Below are 22,527 nucleotides of genomic sequence, written 5' to 3'. Positions count from 1 at the left end.
AGGTTGTTGGCTGTAAAGTTCTTCAGATCATGAAGTTGCTTGGTTACAAAACCTTGTGGTGTACAAACACAGCAGCTTCTTTGAAAACTAGAGCAAACTAGGTTTTTTGTCACACTTCTTCACTCTTGTGAGATTTGCTCTTGTGTAATTGTACGTAACCTTTTACAACCCTTAAAATAATCCTTATATATGTTTAGGGTTGTGAGAAAAGGAAGCCCAAACATACAATCACATATTGGATGAAAAACAGACCAGAAATTTTGAGTTTCATAAACCTCGACAGATACCTTATCTGTCGAGTTGTTGTAGAGCCATGGGCTAGAACAGCTCTTTAAGGCTCGCTAGATGCTAGCTATCGAGTTTTAATGAACAACACTTTTCACACTTGAATCTTGGACAAACTTGCATGGCTTTAACACTTGAATTTAAAACCTTATTTCTTGAAGTATTAAACACATCCTAGATCTACCCAAATATAAGTAAAGTGCGTTTTGTCAAAGGATTAGCCAATTACACAAAATAGTGACATATGTTCCTAACATGTGAAACACATATGTCCTAACAGATGCTTAATTAAGAGAAACCTTCTTTTTTTTGCCTAAAGAGACTAAAAAGGTTATGAATATTAAATTTTTAACCTCAAATTAATCATGGCATGAGATCTTATTTATATTGAACTTTGGTGGCATATTGTTAGGGATCATTACTTAATTTTTAGCAATTGTGGAGTTTTTACAATAAATTTTGGATCTTAAAGCAGAATATCATGAGTAATAGTTATTACTTATTAGTTTCCTTGCTTATATGGATGAAAACCCGGAGATGCCTCAATCGCCAATTGTTTCGGCAATATTTAATTAGATATTTAGTGCGATTAGCAAATTTGGCTAGGTTTGTAAACACAAAATTTCCCAATTGTAGAAAATCAAAAAATTGAAAAGAAATATGGTTTGCAAATATAAATTTGTATTGATGAATAATGAGTACAATCTCTATTTCAATTCTTTTACAAAAGAATACCCTCTGATTCTATCTTCTTTGAACTTGACTCGAATAAGAGATCTTCTTGACTTTGGTTGGAAGATGGATTGAACGGTCTTTACAACAAATGGCTAGCTTTGAGCTTATTAGAGATTTATTGTTCTTCAAGTCTTCGAATGTGAAGGCTCTAGGGTTGAAGTTCTTCGGGGTTTTAGAGGCTTGATTTGTTGAGCTTCAAAGATTTGGGTTTGTTGAGGTTTATGAAGGCTTTTTAGATTAATTCTAATAGAACTTCAAAGAATTCAAACAAGAGATCTTCTTGACTTTGGTTGGAAGATGGATTGAACGGTCTTCTCAACGAATCTCTAGCCTTGAGCTTGTTAGAGATTTGTTGTTCTTCAAGCCCTTTGAATGTTCTTCAAAGATGCTTCAAGTTCTTCAAAGATTCTTGAGACAGAATTTCTCCAGAGTTTGGACCCCTTGAAAACTTGGTCTTTAAAATGAGAGGGGATGTCCTCTATTTATAGTGATTTCAGAGAATAAGCTCCACTTTGAATTGATATGCTTGAAAGTATGTAGTAGACTTTTGATTGGCCCAAATTCTTCTTAGAGATAATTATCTCTATTTATCTATTTTGATAAAGATAATAATCAACAAAGATAAATAATTATCTCTATTTAATTTATTTATTTTAATAAAGATAATTATCTATCAATTTTGAATAGAAAATTTATCTTTATTTTATTTATTATAATAAAGATAATTATCCATAAATTTTGAATAGGAAATTTATTTTTATTTTGTGGGCCAAATGAGACGTGACGAATTTTGATATGCCAATGTGATGTCAATTTGGATGACACATGTCATCATCTAATTTGATTAATTTAATGACATTAATTTAGAATTTGCCACTAAATTTTGATGTGGTATTTTATAATTGGCTTAAAATTTTGCCTCCTACAAGGTTTTACTAGGTCAAATCAACTTAAGTAAAAATCATGATCGCCATTATGGCTAGGCATCGTTGTCATTATTGGCCACCAATAACCCATTGTTGTTGTCATCATCGGTCATTTGCCATTTTCGTTCCCCCACCGCCACCATTGATGGGAACTTTTGTTGCAACTAAATGCTAGAAAATCATTTTTCTTGTCACAATAATATTATAGAAAAAAATCATTTTTTACTAAAAATATTTTAGGTAGGAAAACATTTTATACCGAAACAAATTACGGAGTCTCAAGTCTTGTCCTTTTACCTTCAATAATCTTCACAATATATTTAAAAGTGTTTTTTTTTAAAATTTTTTTTTTTAACAAACAAGGGTGTCTAAACCTTTTCGAGTATGTGACTATTCTCTTGGGTGTATGTAATTTTATCATCCCATATGCACCAAGTTATTACTGAGAGGAATCCTAGTAGTATTTTTTTTTTTTTTAAAGACTATATAATTCTACTTTTATTGATATTACCTATAGTGTGTAGTGTGAATTAAGTAATCTTAGAAACGGTCTAGGATAAAAGTTACTATATCTACTTTTTAATAGGTTTGATACAATACACAATTTTAAATAATAAAAATGCAATTATTAAGATTAATTTATTAATTTATTGTGTTGAAAACGTAGGCTGTATAATTGAATTACATTAAATCCTTTAGTCTTCCTCTCTCTTTTAAAAGGAGTGAATACTAAGCTCTAATTGAAATGTTAAATATTGGCATAGAAGCAAATACAAATTTTACATCAGAAGTCTGTTTCATGGGTAGGACATTAGAGAAAAATGGTGATACTTGCCACTTAGAGCATTTCCATAAGCTTTTTCATAAAAAATGCCATTTTGACACTTATCATTTTACCACATCATTTTACAATACACCATTCATCGCATGTTATATTCTTCAATTTCATACATTAAAATAATATATTAACACAAAACTTAGCCAATATACAAAAACACAAACAGTGGCCATGGCCACTACCCAATGACCAACCACCGCTACAACTAGTAGCCACAAACCAAATAAACCACAACCAAATACCCAACAACTCAAAACAAACCAAATAAATTCCAGCCAAATACCCACAACAAATCCATGGCCACAACTTAAACGGGTAAGGAAGGTAGAGAGATCCGGCAGTGGTGGCTTTCTTTGTTGGCGGTGGTGGATTTAGATCGGTGGTAGTGGTTAAGATTGGCTTTGCGCTGTGGCTAAGATGCACATCAGACAAGCGGTGACTACAGCCTCAAGCCGTGGCTGAGATGGGTTCAAACTGAGGTGATGGTGGCGACGATGGAGTTTTCAAACCAGAGGTGATGGCGGTGGCATGATTGGTGAGGGAGGTAGAGAAGAGAGAAGGGAAGATCCACAACGCTGCCGTACCGTTGATTTGAGGCTGAGGGCTGGGAATCTGATCTGAAGAAGAAAGAGAGAGAGAGAACATGGGTTGGGAGAGAGATTTATGGGAAGAGAGAGAAAAAGTCTGAATATAAAATTGAGAGGAGAGAGAAAAGATGAATAAAATATTATTTTTTGGGTTTGACATTTGTGTTTATACCGTTCCATATTTGTAACGGTATTGTTCACGTGTGCCAAATATTTTGCCATTTGAAACACCTGCGGTGAGGTTTTTTTTGGTGTTTGGTGTGCCAAATGCCAAATATTTGGCATTTGGAACACGTGATGGTAATGCTTTAGCTGTCTATATAGCTTGTAGGCAATTTGGATATAATGCAGCTTATAGGTAAGACTTAAGAGTCAAATATATACTATAATTGGTTTCACTGCACATCATCTACTTTACAAGTTTATAAATTTTTTGGGTTAATTCCACTAACTCTCCTTGAGATTTGGGTTAAAACCAATCAAGTCTAAGAAAATTCAAAATCGACCAACTTAGTCCCTAATCCCAACTTAGTCCATACACACTGTTAACTCTCCATTAGTCAATTTTTCTGGTGAAAATGGCCAAATACCACCATTTTCAGAAATTTGTTGCAATTAAGCACTGTTTCGAAATTAAATGGGAATGTACCACTTTTTATGTACTCGAGCTCACTAAAGTCAAGTTCTAAACAGTACTTGAGTTTAATAAACTCGAGTTCCTAGTTTCATTCCACCATGGTGCTGCTGACCTGGAATTTGTGCAATTAAAAAAAATAATAGGGTACTCGAGCTTGATAAACTCGAGTTCCATGCATTACAATACTCGAGCATACCAGGCTCGAGTTCTTTGTAAATAAAATGCTTATTATTTTTTTTCTACGGTACTCGAGCTCACCAAGCTCGAGTTTGTTGTAATATGGAACTCGAGCTTGGTAAACTCGAGTTCCTTATAACTTTCTTTTTTGGATAATCGACAAATAAACATAAACATAAAAATAAGTAGTTTTCTTTATGTTTTTATTTATTTAAATAGAAGCATTGTAAAAGAAAAATTCTCTATATTTTACAATGCTTCTATTTAAATAAATAAAACATAAAAAACTACTTATTTTTATGTTTATGTTTATTTGTCGATTATCCAAAAAAAAAAAAAGTTATAAGGAACTCGAGTTTACCAAGCTCGAGTTCCATATTACAACAAACTCGAGCTTGGTGAACTCGATATCATAGAAAAAAAATAATGAGCATTTTATTTACAAAGAACTTGAGCCTAGTATGCTCGAGTATTGTGTTGCATGGAACTCGAGTTTACCAAGCTTGAGTACCACATTATTTTTTTTAATTGCACAAATTCCAAGTCAGCAACGCCACTATGGAATGAAACTAGGAACTCAAGTTTACTAAACTCGAGTACCGTTTAGAACTCAAGTTTAGTGAGCTCAAGTACATAAAAAGTGGTACATTCCCATTTAGTTCTGAAACAGTGCTTAATTGCTACAAATTTCTGAAAATGGTAGAATTTAGCCATTTTCACCCAATTTTTCTCCTCTCTCAATCCTCTCTTCACATATTCTTCTCTCTGTGACACACACACACACACACACACACACACACACTCTCTCTCTCTCACTCTCTCTCTCTCTCTCTCTCTCTCTCTCTCTCTCTCTCTCTCTCTCTCTCTCTCTCTCTCTCTCTCTCTCTCTCTCTCTCTTGGAGAAACCATACACACTCTTTCTAACCTCAAATCCACGGCAACCACCACCATAGCCAACTAACAACCTCAAAGAAACCCATACCAAAACTCAACCAAACTCATAGCAACAAAACTAAAATCCTCCAACAAAACCCAAACCAAAAAACCCAAAAAAAAAAAAAAAAATTAAAGCAAACCTACCACTACAGTAAACCCACCACCACCATAATGAAACCCACAACCACCCCACAGGAAATCTACCACCAAACAAAACCATAACAAAACTCAACGAAATCCATAGTAACAACCAAAATCTTGCAGCAAAACCCAAAAAAAACTTACAACAACCACTACCACAATAAAACCACCACCACCACCACCACTATAATGAAACCCACAACCACCAAACAACAAATCCACCACAAACCAAAACCCACCTCTGGTGATCAATAGCCACCCCATAAACCAAATCCACAACAAAACCCAAATCCAAAAAAAAAACCCAAAAAACCCATAAAGAAAAAAGGTAATTATGTTGCTACTTTGCATTTGGTAGCTGAGAAAATCAAAGAGAAAAGCCATCGAAAAAGCCTCATATCCTCCATGAAGTGTTTGGTAGCCGAGAAAACCAAAAGAAAAAAGGTAATTACTTGCTACTTTGCATTTGGTAGCCGAGAAAATCAAAGAGAAAAGCCATAGAAAAAGCCTCATCTCCTCCATGTAGTGTTTGGTAGCTGAGAAAACCAAAAGAAAAAGATCCTTAAAAATCAAGTCATTTTCTCCTCCACAAAGAAACCCAGGAAAGCCCAATCACACCAGCCAAAGTCCTAACTCCACCATAAAATTGCCATCAACCACCAAGCAAACATCAAACTCTTGATACCCATGTCAGCCAAACCCAAATCCAATCCTGCCACATCTCCATACCGAAATAGAGAGATGAGAGAGAAAGTAGATCCATCATCCATCATTGGCAAGATTCAGACAACCAAAAGTAAAGAAAATTGAGAGAGAAAGAGAGTGTTAGATGAGATTGTGATAAAGAAAAGAGAAAGAGAGAGTATGGTGTGAAGTCAGATTTGGAGAGAGCAAAAATTGAGAGAGTATGGTGAGATTAGGAAAAAGAAAAGAGGAGAGAGAGTCAGACTTTGTTATTAATGGATGTTAACACCATTTGTGTTGAAGGATTAAATTGGCCATTTTTAACCAGTTGTGAATGTGTTTGGTATTTTCTTAAACTTCGGGGTAGTTTAGTGTAATTTACCCAAATTTTTTTTTAATATAATAATTTGATAGTTATAATGAGAGGAAGAATTTAAATATATTTTGAATGTTTTTGTTGGAGACACTAAATTATATCCATCCATTGAATTACGTACTAAGATTTTGGAGTTATAAGTTATATCTTGTCCAAAAATATTAGGGACAATTTTACTTTAAATATTTTAAAAAAAAAAAAAAAAAAAACTTGTTTTTAACTTTGCTTGGACATTACAACCTACGTACTAGGCAATACAATTATAGCCATTCTTCTCTTAAATAAAAAATAAAAAAAAATTATAGGCACTTCATTAACATACTTGATTCACTAATTTTAAGTAGTTTAATTAGCCAGCTAATGTAGTAATGTAACAACAAAGGTGGAATTCCTATTTATATTGGAACAAATAGTTTTTCCAAACTTCATCAATTTAATTGTTTTTAAAACAATATTAGTGAATACTATAATTATCCCACTCAAGCCTGCCTCATCATTTGGTGGAGCATTATTAAATTTATATTATATAGCAGGGATGGAGCTATTCTTAGACCTGGGGGGTAGTGCCCCCCCCCCCCCCCCCCCAGATTTTCAAAAAAAAAAAAAAGTATATATATAATATATTATTTTTAGCAATTTGTTTCAATAAAATTGCACTTTGTCCCCCTTAAAAATATTATTGCTATTTTTAAATTCTATAAAAAAAATTAGCCCAACAACAAAAATAAAGCCCAAACAACACCCCAAAACAAAAAAAAAAAAAGCAAAAAAAATAAAATAAAAAAAAATAAAAAATCAAAGCCGGTTCTAATTAGATATCTACTGAGCCTAGGAGTAGGAAACACCCAACTTACCTCACACATATAATAAAAGGGAAAAAAAAGAGGGGATTTCTAAGCCATTCAAAAAAAGAAAAAAGGAAAAAAAGAAGAAGGAAAACCTAACTTACGGTTGAACACGAGGACAAGAATTTGGCAGCCAGCAGCAAAAGCAAAGGTATCCCTCTCAAGTCTCATCTCATATTGAATCCTTGTTTGGGATGACTTACTTTTAATAATGTGTTGACACTTGACACTGTGACTTGTAAAGAAAACTTAAAAGAGAGCACAGAGCAACTAAGCAAGCGTAGGGATCAGAGAGTCAGCCAGTTAGGGATGCTGGGGCCCGGGAGCCTGGAACGGAGAGACTCAAAGACAGAATATACTAGAGAGAAAGAGCTAAAAGAGAGCTTAGAGAGGTAAAAATCTGATCCAAGACCCATCTTTGTCTCTAGCGGTTTAGCCCATAATTTATATTCTTTTATAAATGAAAAAGTTGCATCTGACAAACACAACACCACGTCACTCTTATTGCCATTGATATTTTGTATTTTTTTTTTGGTAGTTTTTGTCTTTAGCAATAGTAAATAGCTGTGATTTTTTGTGATATTTTTTATAGTTTTGTCTTTTAGTGTTTTTGTCTATTAGTTAGTGTTTTTTAAAACATTAAACTTGGATAAAAAATTAAAGAGATTATTTGTAACTTTAAAATTTATTGGTTAGTTGTTGAATGTTTGTGTGCATAGTGTTTGTCTATTGTGTGTAATGATTGTAGATTATTGACCATATAATAACATAATAATTTCAAATTATATTTTATTTGTAGATTATGAAAAAGTCAACTACCATATTTGATTTTTTCAAAAGAAAAGTTTCAAATGATTTAGAAGCTAATACTAGTGGTGCAACATTGCCAACCACTAATGTTGAGGAAAATCTTGATGTCCCAATTGAGGAAAATCTCGACGTCCCAATTGAGGAAAATCCTAATGAACCTATTGAGGAAAATCTTGATGTCCCTATTGAGGAAAATTCTCAAAAAAAATTTCAAAAGGTTGATATGAGTTCGTTGCAATTAGAACCTGATCTTGGATTGCGTAGACAAATATATACTTATCATGTTGATCAACGAGATGAGATCTGGCAACTTAAGTTGGGTCCATACCAGTCTTGTTTTAAAAAAATTTAAAAATCTAAGAAGGGTTGAAGCTTTCAAGGTTCTTGGTATGAAGATGATTGCTTTAAGTCATGGCTTGAATATTCTCCTAAAAAAGATGCCGCTTTTTGTCTTCCATGCTTTCTCTTTCATAAGCCAACTGGGCATGACGGACAAAATGCATCCACAATTAACGAATTTAAGAGTTGGAAGAAACTTAGAAATGGTGAAAGTTGTTCTTTTAGTCTTCATATGGGGAAAGATCTTAACTCCACTCATAGAATTGCCCATAAAGGGTGTCTGGATTTGATGAACTAGTCTCAACACATAGACAGGGTAATGAGCAATTTCACTTCAGAACAAATTGCAAATAATCGAGTATGATTGAAGGCTTCAATTGATATTGTTCGACATCTTGCCTTGCAAGCTATTGCTTTTAGAGGTCGAGATGAAAGCTCTACTTCAACCAATCGGGGAAACTTTCTTACGACATTGGATTTGATGGTGGGCTATAATAATAATATTGTTGAAATAATGGCAAAAGCTCCAAAAAATGCCACCTACACATCACCTCAGATTCAAAAAGAAATTCTACATGTTATTTCAACCAAAGTGAAGGAGGCAATTAGGGAAGAAATTGGTGATGCAAAGTTTTGCATATTGGTTGATGAAGCTTGAGATGAGTCCATGAAAGAGCAAATGGTTATGGTTTTAAGATATGTTGATACAAATGGCTTTGTGCGAGAACGATTTTATGGGATTGTTCATGTTGTTGACACTACAGCAGTAACCCTTAAAAAGGAGATATATTATTTGTTCTCCAATTATTGCTTAGATATCCAAAACATTCGGGGGCAAGGATATGATGGTGCAAGCAATATGCGGGGTGAGTGGAATGGATTACAAGCTTTGATTTTGAATGATTGTCCATATGCTTACTACATTTATTGTTTTGCACATCGCTTACAATTGGCATTAGTAGGAGCATCAAAACCAATTGTCCCTTTTAATAGATTTTCACTAAATTGATTTTGGTTATCAATAATATTTGTGCTTCGTGCAAACGTATTGATCAATTAAAAATTGCTAAAGCTTCTGACATTGCATATTTGATTGATATTGAAGAGCTTGAGACTGGGAAAGGACTTAATCAGATGGTCGCTTTACAGTGACCTGGAGATACTCGTTGGGGTTCGCATTATAAATCGGTTTCTAACTTGATAATGTTGTTTAGTCCAACATGTGAAGTTCTACTAAAAATTATGGATAAAGGAAATTCTTCACAAAAAGTAGAAGTAGAGTCCGCTTATGAGGTATTAATTTCATTTAAATTTGTCTTCATCTTGCATTTTGTTAATGAAACTATGGGGATCATGGATAAACTCTGTCAAGCTTTGCAAAACCAATCGCAAGACATTTTAAATGCTACACATTTAGTTTCATCCACTAAAAAACTTATTCAACAATTTAGAGATGAGAAATGGGATGACTTACTAGCTACTGTGATATCATTTTGTAAGGAACGTGGTTTAGATGTCCCTGATACGAATGCTTGTTGTGTTGCAAGATTTGGTTGATCTTGTCTTCAACAAGAGGACTTTAGAAATGAGCATTATTATAAAGTAGATATTTTTAATGCAAGAATAGATTCTCAATTACAGGAACTAAATCATCAGTTTAGTGAGCATGCCATGGAGTTACTTACGCTTAGCTCAGCTTTAGACCCTCGAGAGGCATATGAATCTATTAGAGTCAATGATATTTGTTCATTGGTAGATAATTTCTATCCAATAGACTTCATAGATAATGAAAAGAATGATTTGAAAAAGGAACTTGATCTTTATAAGTATGATGTAGTTCAGCATTCAGGGTTCAAGAATTTGAAAAATATTTCAGAATTGTGCCAATGGATGGTGAGAACTAGAAAATCAGAATACTATCCACTTATTTCTAGAGTGGTCAAGCTTGTGCTTACTCTTCCCATTTCTACTGCAATTACAGAGTGAGCATTTTCAGCTATGAATGTCATCAAAACTGACATTCGCAACAAAATGGAAGATGAGTTTTTAACAGGCGCTATGATGTTATTCATTGAAAAGGACATTGCTGCAACAATTAGTACGGATTCAATCATAGATGATTTCGAAGATTTAAAAAGACGGCGAGTTCCATTTTCATAAATAACTGCATTGTAATATCTTAAAAAACAATAATTTTGTGTATTTTTCTTTGCTGATGGTTTATTAAATGAATGTTTATTTGGAGTTTCAATTTTATTTTATTATTTTATTTTTTTTTTTGTTTATACTTCTGCCCCCCTAACTCCAAGTCCTGGCTCCATTCCTCTAATATAGATCATTATCAATCGCATAAACCCTAGCTACTCTGCTCCTATATAAATGGCTTAAATTTTTCCTTCCTCCAAGATACAGTTACATAACAGTTTACAAACTATTTCTGGTAAGTAGTTTTTCTATATTGGTCCCCAAATAGTTAAATATTATGATATTAAAACTTCTTTTTAACCATTTATTCTTTGTTGGTTTGTTTAGCAAAACAATTTTGCAAGTATGCTTGTTCTCTGATCACTTGCATGAAATTAAAATTTTCTTTTCCTCTTATGCCTGAATTTTCTTTTTGTTTGGTTCTATAAAAATAGCAAATACTACAAAAGCTCAAGAATGAGGTTTCGAGCATTTTCCCTTGTCCTGATGATGGTGAGCTCTTGCTTGGCTGCAGAAAAAAAGACTTTATCGGCCAAAATGAATATGAAAGCTCAAAAGCCGCTTTTTGATAATGAAAAAGTTGACGTTGGGTATGGTGGAAGCACTGTGAATAATCATCATTACATTCTTAGGGAGGATTTCAATAACAACAACAATGGTGGCAGCGGTAACAGTGGGAATGGCAATGGGTAAAAAGACTTTGTTAAGCATTTTAATCGATGGATGATGCTTATTTAGTGTGTTGTAAATCAAGTGGCAGTATCATGATAACATGATATGGGCTTACCTTTGGATTTGTGACTTTATAGTATCACTAAATATTACTATATATGCATAATAATGTTTTATGTGTGGTAATAATCTTGGTTATGTGGTATGAGGCAATCGCTTTTAGCTAGCCGTAACATTCCTACGGATGTGACAAGTTGCCATATAAAATTCTAATTCTTCAAGCGCCAACAAAGAAATGAAGAAAATTTAATTGGCACTTCAGCCCATAATTGCCCAATTTCGAAATTTTGAACTTGTTTATGATTTGCACTCTTATCTAAATGACTTAGGAGATAAGATTGAGTTGGATAACTTTGAGATGAGAGAGTTTGAATAAAATTCAAAGACCTTGAACCTCCCCATCTATAAATTAAATAATGAGAATCAATAAGAAAAGGAAGGGGGATTATGGATCACAAAATTTTCCACCTTTACAAGACCAATCATTCATCAACCAAACACCCCCAATCACCATAAGCGGACAAATAATCCAAAATGTGTAATTGTTCTTCTCCAAGATTTGCAATCATCAAAATTTCAGAGAATTCCTCATTAAGACCATAGTCAAATCCTTAAGACGATGTATTTTTGAAGGCATTCAAATGTATATAATCATCAAAACCCAAAGATATTGAGTTACATTCATCAAGCGTGGTTGTCAAAATTGGGAGTCAGATTGTAGGATCTACGATCATACTTGCCAAATCGACTCGGATCGTGCATTTTTTAGGATTGATAGGATTGTGTGGGATTGATAGGATCCTACGATGTTGCTAAAAGCCCAAATTTGCTTTGCGTTTGCTTTAAAAAAGAAGTCCTATCAATCCAATGGATAGAAATGATCCAATATACCTTATACTAAAAAAAAAAAAAAAAAAAACTCTAAATTAAAAACTTATTCCCTAAACCCCTAAAATCAACTTGACGGCATTGAGTTCATTATTCCCTTCGCAAGTTTACATTTATTTATATGATATTGTTGTTAGTTCATTATTCAACAATTCAATCTAACATTATTTGTTTATACTTTGTAGTCTCTATTATGTCATATAAGGAGTAGGCATCGATAAAAGATTTTATTTTATTTTATTTTTGGTAGATTTTGAATGCTTACATGGTTAAATATAGTTGTTTCATTAGTTTATAGTATAGATATGGATGTAGGTTATGCAACAATTCATGTATAAAGATGACTATCAATACATAAATTTTTGTTTTTATTTTTATTTATTTTTTTATTTTTTATGGATGAATTCATACTTTATGAGATTATTCAACATACAAAGTCACTATTAATGTATTTTTTTTTAATTTCCCCCCTCAAAAACTAGGATATTATGATCCATGATCCAATCCTACAATTCACGATCCCACTAACCTCTCATGATCTTATGTAGGATCCCGACCTTGACAACCTAAATCAAGCCGATTAACAATCCACGAAGGCACAACCCATCAAAGTAAGGGAACGGTTTGTGGAGTGACCCAAGAGGAGAGAGTAGAAAATATTCATTCATCAAGGGATCAAAGGTAATTTGCTACCAAGTCTATTACGAAAGCATATATCTCTAATTCCTTTTTACTTTTCTACATAAGTTTAATTCTTTGCATATAAATTTTGATGATATGAATTGAGTATAAGTAAGCCTACCTGGTGACCAGAACATGTTAAGATAAAATGTCACCGGATGATATATGATCATCATGTAAGGTAGGCCAAAATTTCACACGTTGTACACATGAGTACAAATGAAAAACTCAAATGAGATGATGATATGAATGAATCGAGTGTATGTTTGTTCATAACATGACATGGCCATTAAATGCTAAAAGATCAATTTATGAGTTAGGTGGAATAGTTGCCTAACACTTAAGCTTAGAATTTGGGTTATAGTAGATTAGTTTTTAAAATTTTTTTATATAATTTTCTATTTAATTTCTAGATTGTAATTAGGAAAACACGCGGATGTAATTTTCTCTTAGATTGTAACTAGAAAAGCCATGTACTGTTTTGTTCGTGTTTCTTTCTTGGATAGCAATATAATTTCAAGTTTTAATTGAATAAATATGTATTTTCAGAGTTTTTTTTTTTTTTTCCTAATTTTTCCTTCCAAATAAATTATGTTGGAACTCCATTTGTAAAATTCTCAATCTAGGGTGTCACGTATTGTTGATTAATATATTAATTAATCCCTTTGATGATTTATCGCCTCTTGAGATGTGGTTCTCACACCCTTTTAAACATTCCAATAAATAATTTGTAGCTACCCTAAACATAGGGCCAAACGGCTATGTCAAGGGAAAATATCATTTTACACTACTTTACATTTACCATTTTACACAAATATCCACATTCCATAACTAATGTGTAAATGTTCATATTTTAAAAATTAAAAAAAAAAAATCCACATTTAAAATATGAAAGTGGATGTAAAAAAATGGATGTGGGAATATCATACTATCATTATGTGTCTGACAAAAGAATTCTTATTTTAACCCATTTACACTAAGTACTAACCCGCAAAATAAAAAGTAAAAAAATAAAAAATAATAATGGAAACAAACAATTTTCTTATTTGTTGAACCATTTATTTATCTCATTAAGCTTATTAACACATTTTTGACACTAACTTGCAAAAAAAACCATTTCATGTTCACGGGTCGTGTTGAATATTGCCACCCCTAATTTGTTTTATCTATTAGGCGTTACACTTTCCCAATTTTGATAGAGATTGGTTGTATTGTCTCTACTATAGAGGTTTAGCTTGTCGATCGCATAGAGTACTTCCCGTGATGAAAGAGATATGTTTTGGATGACATGCCCGTCATGGATAATAAGTGGAAAGTAGTTGGCATTAAAGACATGTGCTTGGGCCTAATAGGCACCCATGTGGGGAGCCCACTAGTATAAAAATCCTAACTCTAGGGTTTATTGTAAATATCTATTTAAGTACATTTTGCCTAAGCAAAAAATGGTGGTTAGAAAAAGAGTTGGCCTTCCTCAAAACCAACCACACACAAAGGAGAAACCATAGCCTCTCTTTCTCCTTGGTGCTTTCATTTTGTTCTAAGGCTTGACGTTTCAAAATTTTTATTTTGGCCCTTCATGTTTGATTTAATGTTCCATTTAGCCCTTCATGTTTGATTTAGTTTTCTATTTGGCTCTTTATGAAAATGAAAATTTTGAAACATTATGGACCAAATGGAAAAATGAATCAAGCTTCAAGGACCATTTGAAAATTTTGAAATATAAGGGCCAATGTGGGAAAAGAAAAAATCAAACATGCAAGGCTAAAATAAAAATTATAAAATGTAAATAGCTAAAATGAAAAAAAATAATTCAAACTTTAAGGGTTAAACGTTTTCTTCAGTCTACTGTTTTACAGAAGATTTGTGTAGAAAATAGGTAATGGCAATTAATTAAGATTGCTGGAAATCAATTATAGCTGCAATACTATTATTAAATTCAAAAGCATTTCCAAGTACCTGTACTAAATTAAACCGCTTTTATTTTTCTAAGAAATTGAATGAGACCACTTCATAGATCATAAGTTCCGGATAAGTCATGGAAAGAACTACAATTACATTTGAAAAATACTATGTCCACAACATTTTCACAACAAATTTTAAGTAGTGAACTATTATTAGTGGATAAAAAAGTGATGCCAGTAGTAGATCCATATTATAATTAATAACAATCTTTTATTTTTTTATTTTTTTATTTTTTTATTTTTTTACATCACAAGGCAATGCAACAGGTAGCATTCTATGTGCTTGATGGAAAGTTTTGTTTTTACCAAGCTAATTCCACCGCTAAGGTGGAATCTTCCTATTTTTAGTGCCAATGCGGACCAAGGAATTCTTTCAACTTCATCATTCTAATTCTTTTAAAACAATTTGATTTCAATTATATGGGCATCCCACTTAATATTGCCTCTTTTGGTGGAGACTCCATCAATAAATTTATATTGACAACATGTCTATCACAGAAACCCTAGCACGCCTCTATAAATTGATTAAACTTCTTCCTCCATTGTAATAAAGTCCCAAAGCTTTTTACCCTCCAGTTGGGTAAGTAAATATTCTTCACTGCTTCCAAAAAATATCGATATTTAAAAGATTAAAACAATGTTTTTCTTTTTCTTTTTCTAGTTGATTATTCTAGTTCCCTTACTTAAGAATAATGATATTGTTTCTTCCTTCTTCTTTGTTTAATCTTCTTAAAATTTTGGTTTTGAATGGCAGTGACAGTAAAAGTTGAAGAATGAGGTTTCTAGCACTTGCTTTAGTCTTGAGCTCTTGTTTGGCCACAAATCGGAAAACAATGATGGTTGAAATGCATGAACAAGAGCAGCCGCAGCTAATCGAGGCCATGAGCAATGCAAACGATAATGATAACCACAACATTCCTAGACAAAATTTCGGTCCTTATTATGGTGGGTTACACCAAAGGGCATTTAGCCAAATGAAGCTTGTGACGTAGGGCTTATATGTTAAATATATTATATAGCCTAGACCAAGCGAAAAATAGTAAAATAAAGCTTTCGTCTAATGCTTTGAGTACTGGACTGGCTATATAGACTCGAATCATGCCCATGTTTTCTTCGGTACTTCAATGCACGGAAAGTAAACCAAACCCGTAATAACATAGATGACATAAATTTGTGCTTGTGGTTTGGGTTGTGTACATATTGTATTACTGCGGCATATGACTACTATGTAAATCAACTACGTTATGTGTGGTAAAAACTATAAACAATCATAAGGTTGGAGTTTGTTTAATTATTGCTTGGTTATACTTTTGTGAGTGTGTGTATATATATATATATATATATATATATATATATAATATTAATGAAACTGATAGTACTCTGTGTTGTAACAATTTTTTTTCCCTTCTTATCGTAAGCGACATGCTTCGAATTTCTCCATAATGAACTCTAATTCATGCATGCATGGCTGCATGAGCCGAATGCAAGCTAAGCTTTGATTTGATATAATTTTAAAAATCAAGCGCGGAAAGCCTACCACGAGAAAAGTATAGTTATTTGGTAATATATATAGTTATATGTTCAATTGGGATTTTCAGGATGCTAACAATCGTTTCGTGGACAACAAAATTTGAGATGGACTAACAAGGAAGTTTTATTTGTGCTCGAATTTTCTGATAGTCTTCCACTTAATTCCCAATATTGTTTTGGACAAATACATAATCATTTATAATCAGGAAAAAAAAAAAAAAAAAATCCCACAGTCCACAAGCATCAAACCACGAAGAGATCCCTCTTCTACAAAAAGGAAAAGAATCAACATCAATGAGGACTCAAGAGCTTGGCCAGTTTTGGAATTTTCTTATGTAAAAGTTCGGAACGTGGCAAAAATACCCTCACCTTGAAGGGAATTTCACCGAAAATCCCAACCTGTGAGAAACAAAAGAATAGAGAAAACACACGCCAAAGAAAAACAATCACACGCACAAGACAATATTTACGTGGTTCGGCAATTTGCCTACGTCCACGGAGTTGTAGGGATTTCACTATTATCAGGAAAAAATATAGAGTACAAGTTGCGGTTACAATCTTTTCTCTCTATATAAAACACGGCAACACAACCTCCTTAAAACCCTAATTACCAAAGTCGGTTTCTACATATACATAATGGGCCAAAACCACGCAACATTATTCGGGTCGGGCCGGGTCGTTGAACCAGATCAAACAAAACTAGGCTCCACAAAGCCTAACAAATCTCCCACTTGGAGACTAGTTCAATCACCAACATCAAACCGCTATCCTCCAAGAAACAATCCCTCATCCCTGTAACTCATCCTCTTGTCCTCAAGCTAGAAGACCAATTGAAGCTGCGCACAGCTTCAACTTCTCAATAGTGACACCCTTAGTCAACATGTTTGCCGGGTTCTTAGATCCACAAATCTTCTCAAGTATTACCAGTTTATCTTCAATAAGGTAACGGATAAAGTGATATTTTGTTTGTATATGCTTCAACTTTGAATGAAAAACTGAATTTTTGGCAAGAAAGATTGCACTCTGACTGTCACTGTGTATAATGCCCATCTTCTGCTTCTTACCCAATTCATCTAAGAAACCATGTAGCCAAATCATCTCCTTTCCAGCTTCAGTTGCTGCAACATACTCAGCTTTTGTAGCAGACAAAGTAACAATTTTCTGTAGATTTGAAGCCCATGATATAGCTATACCATCCAGAGTAAAAACAAACCCAGTAGTACTCTTTCTACTATCAATATCACCAGCAAAATCAGCATCTACATAACCCTGCAGTTTCAAACTTGCACCTGTGAAGCAAAGACATGCATCTGATGAACCCTTCAGATATCTCAGAATCCACTTGACTGCCTCCCAATGCTGCTTTCTAGGCCTACTCATGAATCTGCTCACAACTCCCATTGCATGTGCAATGTCTGGCCTTGTACACACCATAGCATACATCAAGCTGCCAATAGTTGAGGCATAGGGCACCTTGCTCATATGGTCCCTTTCTTCTTCTATCTTCGGTGACTGTTCTTTGCTTAGTTTGAAATGACTATCCAAGGGTGTGCTCATTGGTTTAGCTTCATTCATGTTGAACTTGTTGAGAACTTTCTTCACATACTCTGACTGTGAAAGTTTCAATGTACCATTAGCCTTGTATCTAATGATTTTCATACCAAGGATTTGCTTTACAGCTCCCAAATCCTTCATTGCAAACTATTTGGACAATTGCTTCTTCAGATTATTAATCTCCTCAATACTAGACCCTGCAATAAGCATATCATCCACATACAACAGTATTATGATGTAAGAATTGTCAAAAGACTTAACATAGCAACAGTGATCAGTTTCACATCTCTTGAACCCAATTCTATGCATAAAACTGTCAAATTTCTTGTACCACTGTCTAGGAGCTTGTTTTAGGCCATACAAGCTCTTTCTCAGTTTACAGACTAGATTCTCTTGTCCTTGAGCAATGAACCCTTTTGGCTGAATCATGTAAAGGTCTTCCTTCAAGTCACCATGAAGGAATGCTGTTTTCACATCTAACTGTTCAAGATGTAAGTTTTCTGTAGCCACAATTCCCAGTACCAGTCTGATTGTTAACATCTTCACAATTGGAGAAAATATCTCTGTGTAGTCAATGCCCTCCTTCTGCTGGAATCATTTAACAACTAATCTGGCCTTGTAACGTTTGCTACCATCATGTTTGTTCTTTATTCTATATACCCACTTGTTGTGCAAAGCCTTTTTTTCTACTGGCAATTCAGTCAATTCCCATGTCTGATTCCCCAACAAGGAATCCATCTCATCCTTCATGGCTAACTCCCACTTGCTTGAATTCTCATCTTGCAAGGCTTCATCATAATACTCTGGCTCACCACCATCAGTCAACAGGAGATAATTTAGAGTGGGTGAATAACGCTGTGGAGGTCTAATATTCCTGGAAGATCTGCGGATTTCAGCTACAGGTGTACTCAGATCTACCTGTGAATTTACATTCTCCTTATCTTCTTCACCCCTTTTCTGGATAGTACCTTCAGTCAATTCATCTAAGTTGACAAACTCAAATTTCTTTTGATCTATCTCTATAACATCTGACACTACAGTTGACCCGTCCTTGTACATAACTTGTTCATTAAATATCACATTTCTACTTTTGATGATTTTCTTTTTTTGTTCATCCCAAAACCTATAGCCAAATTTCTCATCACCATAGCCAATGAAAAAACATATTTTAGACTTTGCATTAAGTTTACTACGAGCATCAGAATCAATATGAACATAAGAAATACAACAAAAAACTTTTAAGTGTGAAAACTTTACCTCTTTACTGCTCTAAACCTCCTCAGGAAGTCTGAACTCCATGGAAACTGATGATCCTCGGTTTATTAGGTAAGCTGCAGTGCTAACAGCATTAGCCCATAAAGTTTTTGGTAGCCTAACATGCAATCTCATACTTCTAGCACGCTCATTAAGAGTTCTGTTCATGCGCTCAGCCACACCATTCTGCTGTGGTGTCCCAGGAATGGTCTTCTCCATCCTAATTCCTTGTGCAGCACAATACTCACTAAACCCTCTATCTATGTACTCTCCTCCATTATCTGACCTCAAACATTTTACTTTCAAACCTGTTTATGTCTCAACCATGGCCTTCCACTTCTTAAAAGTTTCAAATACATTAGATTTATTTTTCAGAAAATAAACCCATACCTTTCTGCTTGAATCATCAATGAAAGTGATGTAGTACCTTGAACCTCCAAGGGATGCAATCGGAGAAGGCCCCCACAAATCAGTATGCACTAATTCCAATTTTTCAGTATTCGGTGTCCTGCCAGTTTCAAGAAGCTCATCTTTTTCTGCTTTCCTAAGATGCAACTTTCACACATGTCAAAATCAATGGACTTCAATTATGGTAGTTTTCCTTTTGACAGCAGCATCTTCATCCCTTTCTCACTCATGTGACCAAGTCTGCGGTGCCATAGGCTCGTATCAGTACTTGCATCAGCAATTGCAATTATGTCTCTTGGATATGAGGTCATATACAGAGTACCAGTCTTCTTTCCACGAGCCAACACCATAGCTCCCTTTGTAACCTTCCAAGTACCACCAACAAATAGTATTGCATATTCTTCATCATCAGGTTGTCCAACAGAAATGAGATTCCTCCTCAGGACAGGAATATGTCGAACCTTCTCCAGTAACCAAAAAGATCCATTGGGCAACAATATCTAGACGTCTCTCATACCTACAACATCCAAGGTTGAACCATTAGCCAAATACACCTTACCAAAATCACCTGCAACATAATTCTGTATGATTTCTCGGTGTAGAGTGGTATGGAACGAAGCTCCTGAATCCAAAACCCAATCTTCAAGTGGACATTCTACTGCAAGAAGTAATGCATCATGTACCTCTTCTTTTATAACATTAGCAGAATCATCTCCATTCTTCTTCTTAGGACTTTTGCATTGATTTCTAAAGTGACCTGTTTTCCCACAATTCCAGCATTGTACTTGTTAGCCTGATCTAGATTTGCTTCTGTTCCGATTAGAATTTCTAGATTTTGATCTGCCCCGGTTTGAATTTCTGTCATTATCTTTGCCTCTTGTCTAAAGGTTTAAGGCAGAACTAGATCCTGAGGTTTCGCCTGCATCTCTTCTGCGAATCTCCTCAACCATAATTAAATCTTGTATGTCATTGTATTTCAGCTTTTCTTTTCCTGTAGAATTGCTTACTGCCATCTTCATTGCCTCCCAACTGTTTGGCAAAGAAGCCAAAACGATTAGAGCACGAATCTCATCATTAAAATCAATTTCTACAGTTGACAATTGATTTGTGATAGTATTGAATTCGTTCAGATGTTGTGCTACAGAAGCATTCTCTACCATCTTCAAATTGAACAATTTCTTCATCAGATGCACTTTGTTGTTTGCGGCCGGCTTTTCATACATACCGGACAAAGCCTTCATCAAATCTGCTGTGGCCTTCTCCTTTACAACATTGTGTGCAACAAACCTAAACAAAGTTAACCTAATAACTCCTAATACCTGTCTGTCAAGAAGAGCCAATTCCTCAGCCTTCATAGCCTCAGGTTTTTCCCCTAGACGCGGCAGATGCAACTTCCTCCCATAAAGGTAATCCTCGATTTGCATCCTCCAAAATCCAAAGTCTGTGCCATTGAACTTTTCTATTCCAAACGCCTTTCATGCTTCCTCTGACATTGCTCCCACTCAAACCTAACCCTAGGCTCTGATACCAGTTGAAGGGAATTTCACCGAAAATCCCAACCTATAAGAAACAAAAGAATAGAGAAAACACACGCCAAAGAAAAATAATCACATGCACAAGACAATATTTACGTAGTTCGGCAATTTGCCTACGTCCACGGAGTTGTAGGGATTTCACTATTATTAGGGCTCCATGGATTAAGACTCAGTAAATCTTCCATTAAAAACTACGCAATATTATTCGGGTCGGGTTGGGTCATCGAACCGGATCAAACAAAACTAGGCTCCACAAAGCCCAACACACCCTTCATTTTTGGAAAACCTCCTCCAAAAACCATTAAATTGAAGGCTTATTCTCACCATTAACCAGCACAAAAATACTTCAGCTACTTGACATTTCCCATTCAAGTATCAATCCTCAAGTCGCAGCCAAAGCCACAAAGTCAATTCCCATCGGTGATTGATTTTATCATCCAAATCCATCCATATGAAGGCCTTTCAACAACCTCCATCAATTTTCAATTTTGAACAAGATGACCCTAATTTTCTAGACGTTTCCCTGTGAACGAATATCTCGTCGATTCCAAAAAATGTCAGCGGTCCTAATGCCATCACTAGCAGATTCCTCCACTTTAACATATAAAGAACACCCGTGGATATATCCTTGGGAAAAGATGGAGACTTGATCATTAACAGAGTTCGTGTTCAAAGATAGGAGCCTACGAAGGAAGCCATCATCAAGCTCTTTATTCGGAGGGGTGCACTGCATGCAACTAAATTTCAAAACTGATTTTCTTGACTTATTGTTTTAGAATGTTAGCTAGACTTTTGTGTCATAAATAGGATATCGTGGATTGATTAATGATCTGTAGGTCACATGACTCGATCGCATATGATATTAATGGGAATCATCAAATGCACAATCAAATGAGCTAGAATTTATTAATATTCATGATATCATGCATGATCATTCTAATTGTGTAATACCCCTATGGATTTCAGAAGGTGGTTGAATTTAAAGAAATTCTAGGCAATGTTAAGAATCTATGATTCAAATCCAACCAAATATTAGGTGAACTGATGAATCACATGAATCTCTCAATCATGATCATCAGTTTTTATGGTTAAAGGTTGCATTTCTAGTTGAAAATGGCCTTTTAGATCCCTCCACCTAAAGGAAGTCAAAGGTTGTTGTTCTATTTTTTATTTTTTTACTTTGTTCTAATTGGTGAACATATCTTGATTTAGAGTGCATTTGGGAAGCGCGTTTTGCGCTTCCCATATCCACATTTTGCATTTTTATTTATTTATATTTTTTTTAAGCTGTGATTGTTGACTTTTCTTCTGTGAGCAGTGCGCGTGTGTACTGTTTACGGGACCCACAAACTTTTACTACAGTATTTTCAGTTTTCAGCTTTCAGCTGTATCCAAACGGACCTTTAATTACAAGAAAATCCTAAAAAGCTCAGGAATGAGATTTCTTGTGCTTGTCCTAGTTC

The 22,527-nt window shown here is 34.4% G+C and overlaps 1 protein-coding gene across 1 annotated transcript; it reads left to right on the top strand.

Moving 5' to 3' along the window:
- The first annotated feature begins 8,995 nt into the window (after nucleotides 1–8,995).
- Nucleotides 8,996–11,214, top strand: LOC126733268 (uncharacterized). Its single transcript, XM_050436536.1, has 4 exons — nucleotides 8,996–9,182; nucleotides 9,389–9,453; nucleotides 9,958–10,298; nucleotides 10,956–11,214. The coding sequence occupies exons 1-4, from the start codon at nucleotides 8,996–8,998 to the stop codon at nucleotides 11,212–11,214; spliced, it is 852 nt and encodes a 283-aa protein (XP_050292493.1).
- The last annotated feature ends 11,313 nt before the right edge of the window (nucleotides 11,215–22,527 follow it).

This window comes from Quercus robur, chromosome 1 (genome assembly GCF_932294415.1).
Source record: "Quercus robur chromosome 1, dhQueRobu3.1, whole genome shotgun sequence".
In the NCBI taxonomy this organism is placed as follows: domain Eukaryota; kingdom Viridiplantae; phylum Streptophyta; class Magnoliopsida; order Fagales; family Fagaceae; genus Quercus; species Quercus robur.
This window is presented reverse-complemented; position numbering and strand designations above follow the sequence as displayed.

Excerpts from the sequence above, each read along its gene's own strand:
- LOC126733268 (XM_050436536.1), top strand. The coding sequence starts at position 8,996 with ATGGTTATGGTTTTAAGATATGTTGATACAAATGGCTTTGTGCGAGAA. Across the intron at positions 9,183-9,388 it reads TGGTGCAAGCAATATGCGGG|CTTCTGACATTGCATATTTG; the intron begins GTGAGTGGAATG and ends AAATTGCTAAAG. Across the intron at positions 10,299-10,955 it reads ATTTCTACTGCAATTACAGA|CAAATACTACAAAAGCTCAA; the intron begins GTGAGCATTTTC and ends CTATAAAAATAG.